The sequence below is a fragment of the Palaemon carinicauda genome, chromosome 28, assembly GCF_036898095.1.
Source record: "Palaemon carinicauda isolate YSFRI2023 chromosome 28, ASM3689809v2, whole genome shotgun sequence".
Lineage (NCBI taxonomy): Eukaryota > Metazoa > Arthropoda > Malacostraca > Decapoda > Palaemonidae > Palaemon > Palaemon carinicauda.
The window spans coordinates 50,493,287-50,503,286 of NC_090752.1; the positions used below are offsets into that span (position 1 = coordinate 50,493,287).

General features: G+C 33.1%; 1 protein-coding gene across 1 annotated transcript in view; it reads left to right on the forward strand.

The window, feature by feature from the left end:
- Positions 1-10,000, forward strand: part of LOC137622026 (dipeptidase 1-like) — a 36,195-nt gene that overhangs the window by 22,463 nt on the left and 3,732 nt on the right. Inside the window, exons 6-7 of the mRNA XM_068352508.1 lie at positions 3,393-3,468; positions 7,819-7,957. Of these exons, the coding sequence (XP_068208609.1) occupies positions 3,393-3,468; positions 7,819-7,957 (215 nt within the window). The remainder of the gene's footprint in view (positions 1-3,392; positions 3,469-7,818; positions 7,958-10,000) is intronic.

Below are 10,000 nucleotides of genomic sequence, written 5' to 3' on the forward strand. Positions count from 1 at the left end.
ACATTACAAGAAACTATAAACCTTGAGCGGGACTCGAATCCAGGTCCGCTGAACGCCAGATAGGGACGTTTCCAATAGGCCACCACTACCCCTATAGATATGGGCATTGAAAGATCAAGGAAGTGAGGGAGAGAACATCTGGACGCGAATTGCAACGAAGGAACGTTGCAAAAACGAAAATAAAATTTATTGAAAACTTTCCATCGTAATCCTTCATTAAAGATGTAAACTTTAATCTCAAACTCCGGCCATTTTTAAGAATTACAAACTAATAATTGGCATTAAATCTCGGCGCTAAAAGATTATTCGTTTGTTTAATTCTTTGCAATATTGACGGAAGCTCCAGGACCAATATTAATTTTCCGAGTACTTGAGCAATTTTTCTTTTTTGCTTTCCTAATACAGGAACGGGATTCCATGTATTTTAGAAAGCAAACATGCATGTTTATTTGCTAAATGCAATATGCATGTATGATAGGGAACTATTTGCATTTCATTGGAAAATACATTTGCTTTCAATAAACAAAAGCATCCCTTGATGCCTCGAATTCTTCATTATGTTAAGCAGAGAGAGAGAGAGAGAGAGAGAGAGAGAGAGAGAGAGAGAGATATTCATCTGTCAGATATATGTATGCATGCATGCATTTATATACATATATATATATATATATATATATATTTATATATATATTTATATATATATACATATATATATATATATACATATATACTGTATATATATATATGTATATATATATATATATAATATATATACTTGGAAAGGAACAATGTATTGTATTTATATATATTCCCTACTTGAGTAAGGATACCTTAACGTGGTAGAGAGAGAGAGAGAGAGAGAGAGAGAGAGAGAGAGAGAGAGAGAGAGAGCATTATCCACCTTCAGTTCCTAATGAGAGAGGCTGGGATAAATCCCTATCCTCCCTGGAGATTAGGGATCCAGTCTAGCAAGCCCCAAAAGCATTCCCATTCCCGAAAGCATTCCCATTCCCAAAAGCATTCCCATTCTCACTCCAACTTTACTTAAAGATGGATATCTCTCCACTTACACCAACCAAATCACTTCAAACGACGAATTTCAACTTACATTGCAAGTAGGTTGGTCAGGGCACAAGCCACCCGTTGAGATACTATGGCTAGAGAGTTATGGGGTTCTTTGACAGGCCAGATAGTACTGCAGTGGATCCTTCTCTCTGGTTACGGTTCATTTTCCCTTTGCCTACACATACACCGAATAATCTGGCATATACTTTACATATTCTCCGCTGTCCTCATAAACCTTCCAACACTGAGATTAACAAACAATTCTTCTTCACCCAAGGGGTTAACTACTTCACTGTCATTGTTCAGTAACCATTTTCCTCTTGGTAAGGGTAAAAGACTCTTGAGCTATGGTAAACAGGTCTTCTAGGAGAAGGACACTCCAAAATCAAACCAATGTTCTCTAGTCTTGGGTAGTGCCATAACCTCTGTACAATGGTCTTCCACTGTCTTGGATTACAGATCTCTTGCTTGAGGGTACACTTGGGCACACTATTATATCTTAGTTCTCTTCCTCTTGTTTTGTTAAAGTTTTTATAGGAGATATTTATTTTGATGTTACTGTTCTTAAAATTATTCATTTTTTCTTGTTTCCTTTCCTCATTGGGCTATTTTCCCTATTGGAGCCCCTTGGCTTATAGCCTCCTGCTTATCCAACTATGTTTGTAGCTTAGCAAGTAATAATAATAATAATAATAATAATAATAATAATACAGATAAGTGTAATTGCAAAGGGAGATTCAAACTATAGTCCATTTCTTTTAGCGAATCATATTTGCACCGACTCGCAGCGGTGCCCTTTTAGCTCGGAAAAGTTTCCTGGTCGCTGATTGGTTAGAATTATCTTGTCCAAACAATCAGCGACCAGACAAACTTTTCCGAGCTAAAAGGGCACCGCTGCGAGTCGGTGCAAATATGACTCACTAATCGGTGACCAGGAAACTTTTCCGAGCTAAAATGGCACCGTTGCGAGTCGGTGCAAATATGACTCGCTAAAAGAAATGGACTATAGTGCCTTGCAACTTAGTCGGATATTAGGCCTTCTTTTATGAAACGGTGAAATGTAAATTGGATACCGTCTGATTGCAATTGGAGGTTATAATTAACAACTTGGTTTCATATATGATTTACGACCCCTTCAGTTTGCCATGACAAATCTATTAACCAATAATCAATTGATCCTTTGCGCAGCCATTTTGAGATTTATATATGTAAAGTATTCATAAATTTCTAATTACATTTGATTTCAATGTTCCCATTTGACGAAACGCTCTTCATTCACATGCATGTTATAATTCCTGTCATCATAATCACAGTCTAATTAATTCTGCCTCTTGTGAATTAATTACTGGGGAAATTTGAATAATACTTGACAAGGTGAGGCTGCATTGGACATAAAAGGAAATAACAGAATTAGTGAAAAAAAGAACAAAAAGATTATATTAAGTACAAGAAGCATTTTAAACTCTAACAGAGATAATACACAAACTATATATATATATATATATATATATACATATATATATATATATATATATACACACATTGAATTTTTCAATATGTAGTCAGCCAATGTTAATACATGGCTGAGAGGTGCAACGCTTATCTCACGTTTGAAAGGCCTTGGTTACCATCATCTCCTGGAGTTAGACATTTATAGGGTCCTATAATCATCCCTAAAAATGTGACTATGACTAATGATGAAAGCAATATATATATATATATATATATATGAGTGTGTGTACGTGTATATATATATGTATATAATATATATATATATATATATATATGTATATATATATATACATATATATACACATACATATACACGCACATATATACATATATATATGTATGCATAAATAAAATTATGTATATGCATATATATAGACATACTTTTAATACACACACACACACATATATATATATATATATATATATATGTACAGTATATGTATGTATGCATGAATATAATTATGTATATGCATATATATAAACATACTTTTATTACATATATATGTATATATATATATATATATATATATATATACACACACAAATTCATACATACATATACATATACGTATAATAAAATCCCGACACCTGACAAGTTATAAACATAAAACATGCATCTAGTCAAAAAAGGTTAGTACTTTCCTCAGACTGCCAATGAAGCTGAAGATATTTATGAAGTAAAAATACTAACTTAAATAAAATAATTCACTTTCAAACATTATATGTAAATATACACACTCACGTGTATATATATGCTGTGTATATCCTTTTGTATCTATTTATCTTTCTATTTTAACATGCTGCTGTGGGGTTAGACCACATCAATCATATCAGATCGAAGGCAGGAATTGATCACGTGGGACTGGGTGCTGGGTACGACGGTATAAACAGGTAAGATATAATGATCTCTCTCTCTCTCTCTCTTCTCTCTCTCTCTCTCTCTCTCTCTCTCTCTCTCTCTCTTCCAGGATGTGTCTAATGTCAATAACCAGTGGGCCATTCGAATTAATTATTTGTTGCACTTTCTGATAATTTCATCATAATCAACGCTTGCTCTCTCTCTCTCTCTCTCTCTCTCTCTCTCTCTCTCTCTCCCTCTCTCCCCCCCCTGGTTGGATTCCTATTTTGAACAATTATCCAATTTTGCCCATGGAAATGGAATTAGATTTCAAAAACTTCATCAGTTTTAAGCAATTATACTCGATATAGTTCTGTCGCTGGCAATTCTATTCGTGGACATTATTCGCTCGCTCAATAACAAAAGCTGCACTGTTTGATTGAAATCTATTTTTATGATCACTTATCATTTATTAATTGATGAATAGTTCTTTGCACTCATCATTTGATGCCTGCTGTACCAATTTATTTCTTTTATCCTATTATTATTATTATTATTATTATTATTATTATTATTATTATTATTATTATTATTATTATTATGTTGTCGTTTCTTGTTAACTGACTAAATTGGAAATGATATAAGTATTACAAATTCATCTTAGGCACACGAGCTTCACGAAAACACAGGCCTTAAACTTAGATTGGTGTCATCATATGAAAAATAGACTTGATTCAACAGACTAAATTAGATTAAAGTAACAAACTTTAAACTTTGGATATACCACCTACAATGGTGTCGTTATATGAAAAGTACACTTTGGTCAATGGACTAAGAGGAAACATGTATTCTTCATTCATTTCCTTCCTGAATAACTAACTGAAAATACTGTTACTGGGGGGGGGGGGGGGGCGCTAAAAGGCTGTTACCAAGGGTCTGAAAATACTGTTAATAATGGGGTGCAATGACTATTACTAAAGGACAAAATGGACTGTTACTAAGGGACTAAAACTAATCTTACAAAGAGGTTAAAATAGCTGTTACGAAAGGGCCAAATACACAGTCACAAATGGACAGAAAATACTGTTACAGAGGGGCTAAAAGACTGTTACTAAGGGACTGAAAAGACTGTTACAGTGGGGGCTAAAAGACATTTACTAAGGGACTAAAAATTCTGTTACTACGGGGTTAAAATGGCTGTTACTAACTGACCAAATGGACTGTTACTCAGGGACTAGGATACTGTTACTAAGGGGTTAAAATGGCTGTTACAAATGGGACAAATACACTGTTACTAAGGGACTGAAAATACTGTCACAGAGGGGGCTAAAAGACTGTTACTAGGGGACTAAAATACTGTTACTAAGGGGATAAAATGGCTGTTACTAATGGACCAAATGGACTGTTACTAAGGGACTAAAATACTGTTACTAAGGGTTAAAATGGCATTTTATAACGGACCAAATGGACTGTTGCTAAGGGACAATACATTCTGTTACTAAGGGGTTAAAATGGCTGTTACTAAGGGACCAAAATAGACTGTTACTAAGGGACTATAAATATTGTTACTCAGGGGCTAAAATGGTTGTTTCTAAGGGACCAAATGGACTGTTACTAAGGGACTATAAATACTGTTACTAAGGGGCTAAAATGGCTGTTTCTAAGGGATCAAATGGACTGTTATATACCTTGGGACTAAAAGTACTGTTACTAAGAGGTTAAAATGGATGTTACGAAGGGACCAAATATACTGTTATAAATGGACAGAAAATACTGTTACAGAGGGGCTAAAAGACTGTTAGTGAGGGACTGAATATACAGCTACAGAGGGGCTAAAAGACTGTTACTAAGGGACTAAAAATACTATTACTAAGGGGTTAAAATGTCTGTTACTAAGGGACCAAATGGACCGCTACTAAGGAACTAAAAATACTGTTACTAAGGGGTTAAAATGGCTGTTACGGAGGGACCAAATAGTCACAAATGACATAAAATACTGTTACAGAGAGACTAAAAGACTGTTACTAAGAGACTGAAAATACTGTTACTAAGTGGCTGAAAAGACTGTTAATAAGGCACCGAATTGACTGCTACCAAGAGACTGAAAATACTGTTACTGACGGGCTGAAAAGCAGTTACTTAGGGAGCGAATAGACTGTTACAAAGGCCCTGTAAATACTGTTACTAGGGGGCTTAATCAACTTATCATGATACAAAATAGACGGTCAAAAAGGGACTGGAAATATTGTTATTAAGGGGTTACAACGCCTGTTACTAACAGACCAAATAGACTGTTACCAAGGGACTGAAAATACTGTTAATAAGGAGCTGAGAAGGTTGTTAATAAGGGACCGAATAGACTGCTACCAAGCGACTGAAAATACTACTACTAAGGGGCTAAAATATTTATTACTAAAGGAGTGAATAGACCATTACCAAGGGACTGAAAATAATGTTACAGAGGAGCAAATACGCTTGTTACTAAGGGACCGAATACACTGTCACAAAGGGACTGAAAATACTGTTAATAAGGAGCTGAAAAGGTTGTTAATAAGGGACCGAATAGACTGCTACCAAGCGACTGAAAATATTACTACTAAGGGGCTAAAATGTTTATTACTAAAGGAGTGAATAGACCATTACCAAGGGACTGAAAATAATGTTACAGAGGAGCAAATACGCCTGTTACTAAGGGACCAAATACACTGTCACTAAGGGACTGAAAATACTGTTACTAAGGGACTAAACAGACTGTTACCAAGGGACTGAATTGCAGAGGTGCTAAAAGGCTGTTAAATAAAGGATGGAATACAGTCACTAAGACACTGAAAATACTGTTACACAGGGACCAAATAGACTGTTAAAAAGGGGCAAAAAAAAAAGACTATATTGAAGGGCAAAGACTTATTAAGTGCCCGAGGAGACTGGAATATTCTTGGTGGAGTAGTTTGGTGGTATATGGAAACCTCATTGCAGAATTGAATCCTATGGAGTTCGCTACAGATCCCAGTTCTAAGTTGAGTGTGGCGCTGAATAAAAATCAGATGGGAATGAATGACGAAAGAATGAATGGATGCAGCAAATCACACAATGGTGTCGAGCAAACACACGCATATAAATAAATTTTATATATATATATATATATATATATGTGTGTAAATATATATATATACACATACACACACACACACACGTAATATATATATATATATATATATGTATATATATATATATATACAGAGAGAGAGAGAGAGAGAGAGAGAGAGAGAGAGAGAGAGAGAATAAATTCCACTAACGTGTATATATATATATGTATTCATATATATATTTTATATATATATATATATATATATATATATGTATATATATATACATATTTATATATATATATATACATATATATATATTTATATATATATATATATATATACATATATATATATATATATATATATACATATATATATATATATATATATACATATATATACATATATATATATATATATATATATATATATATATATATATATATACAGAGAGAGAGAGAGAGAGAGAGAGAGAGAGAGAGAGAGAGAATAAATCCCACTAATGTATATTTCCCCACTTACATGGCCTTTGTAGAGTTATGCTTATATGACGGCAAAACCCAAATTCTTGTGGGAAAGCCAAAGGTGCAATGGACAACTGTTGCTCCTTATCGGGTTATTCTTGGGTCACTAGATGTCACTGGTTGTCATATTTGACTTGAAATCGATTCGGAAGGAAGAAAGAATTTCACCTGAAGACTTCTTTGAGCGAAAGAAGAAAAAGTGTGTTTAGGAATACATTTTGTACATGAAAAATAAAGGGAAATACTTTTCATTTATGAGAGTCAAATGTCCTTATAAAAGTTATGTTTACAGTCGAAATAACCTTCTTTATAAGGTGAAAAAATAACTGACATTTCCAATAGTTAAAAGAAGTTAAAAGAATAAAAAATGTGAAATTATGTTTAATTAAAATCAAAAGGTCTGTTTTCATATCTACTGTATTAATAAACCTAATAATAAAAATTTCAAGCTATAAAAACGTTGTCAAAACTAACATCATAACATAGTAATCCATAATTATAGTACATGTGTATATATGGATAAATTTAATTTAATTACATAAGAACAAAAAATACTCTCAATTTATTGGAAGTTGATAGACAGGTTTATCCATCAACGTGGTAAAAAGAAAAGAAGAAAAAGAATTATTCTCACAGGATTTACAGAGATTTTAAAAGCACTGATCCTATCACTTGTCTCCATAAAGACAGCCACTAGAGGAAACGACTGATCTAAAAGAATGGACACAAACTTTACAGGTACGTTTTCCCAGTAACGACTGTCCTCTTTCTATTTGTCTGTCTCTCGCAGGACTCCTGCCGGATTGGAGGACGTCTCCAAGTACCCGGAACTTTTCGCAGAACTCCTAAAGGATCCTTCCTGGACCATTAAAGACCTGAAGAAACTGGCGGGGCTTAACTTACTGCGCGTCTTCTCGAGGGTCCAAGAGGTAACAACTTCAAGATTTACTCTCTCCAGTGGCACTCTGAACTGGCACTCTTTATACCTGATCATTACTTTCGATACTAGCAGTGACATTACTGTTGTTGCCATTAATTCCACTAAAAATGGCACTTCTATTCTGCTACTAGTAAATCTTATACATAAAGTCATCGATACTATTACTACTGTTATCAACATATACTATTACTTCTCTTATAGTTTTTTTTTATTCACTTGTTTCCTTTCCCCACTGGGTTATTTTTCCCAGTTGGAGGCCTTGGGCTTATAGCATCTTGCTTTTCCAACTAGGGTTATAGCTTAGTTTGTAATAATAATAATAATAATAATAATAATAATAATAATAATAATAATAATAATAATACTGTCATTACCAATGTTGATATAGATGTTAATACTTACTTAAATAATCAATATTACTAATACCACAATAAAATCCTTTTGTAACTACCATTAATATTCTTCGAAGGTATAGTCATTACTGCTATTGCTGCCACTGCTATTGAGCTTGCAATAATTACACATGTAACCCTCAATACTGCTACCATGCTCATTTATTCCAGCTATTATTATTATTATTATTATTATTATTATTACTATTATTATTATTTTTATTATTATTATTATTACAGTTTATCTAGAGTATCTATAATAACGTATAAACTACCAACAGCTCATCCACTCGCAGCTTATCTAAAGTATCTATAATAACGTATAAATTACCCAACAGATTAATTTTTGCTTTCAAAGATCGTAATATTCTATTGAATATCATTGTATTTCCCAATACACTCGGATCTAATATTAACGATTGCGTGTTTTTTTTGGCAAGTTAACGACAGTGAGAGCCATTTGACAGACAGCATTTTTTTTTAAATGCATTGATTAAAACTTTGTGAATACCTTTCAAAAAACATTTTTTTTTTCTTTTATTCCCTGATGCTTATATTCATTGAATGGCTTCATTTCCCAACGCATTTTAAAAGATTTATTTGATAACTGATATGTTCCAATTCGCGTGTTGCTTCACTGCAAAAACCCGGAGAGAAGATGAAAGCCAGGGAAGGTATCTTTAGCAACAGATGAAATATATTTTTGAGAGCAACTATTCCAAGTAAGGACGTCAAGAGGCCATCTTTTCTGTCATATTTGTTTACCAATATAGAATGTTTAAAATGATTTTTCAACGATATTTCTGCCTCGTTGAAATCCCACGTGTGAAAGATATCTTCAATCAAGAAAATGTTCGCAGTTTCAATCTCCCAAGTAATGACGTCAAGAATCCATCTTTTCCGATATATTTGTTTACCCCTATTGCATGTTTGAAATCAATTTTAAAAGACGTTTCTTCCTTGTTTAAATCATAAGCTATCCTCAACCAGGAAAATTTTTGCAGTTTTAATCTCCATCGTTCTGAATGAAAATGTGTTTTAAAACGCTTAAAATCTCGTATAATCCAACATGAAACTGATTAAAATAAACTGATTAAAATCTGCTTTTCTCTTATCCCGTTGATAGGATCAAGGAGTCCTTTGAATTTCAGTAGGATTACAAATTCTCTGGGATATGGAGACAGATATAGACAGATTACGAATGTATTTGAACAAAAGGCAACGGCCATAGGTTTTATCATATTAGGCTATCCACACTCGTGCAAAATTAGATTCTTATTCAAAACTAGTGTACGCGACCCTTTAAAAATGATAGCTAAATATTTAGATAAATACGCACCCATACGCAAACATAGATTCTACCCTTCCCACCCCTTACCTCTTTCCTTTCAGGGTAACCCCTCTCACCAGGGTATGATTACTTTCTCCCCCCAACCTGAATGACGGGGGAGGGACCGTGTATATATATATATATATATATATATATATATATATATATATATATATATATATATATATATATATATATATATATATATATATATATATGTATATATATATGTATATATATATATATATATATATATATATATATATATATATATATATATATATATGTATATATATTTATTTATACATGC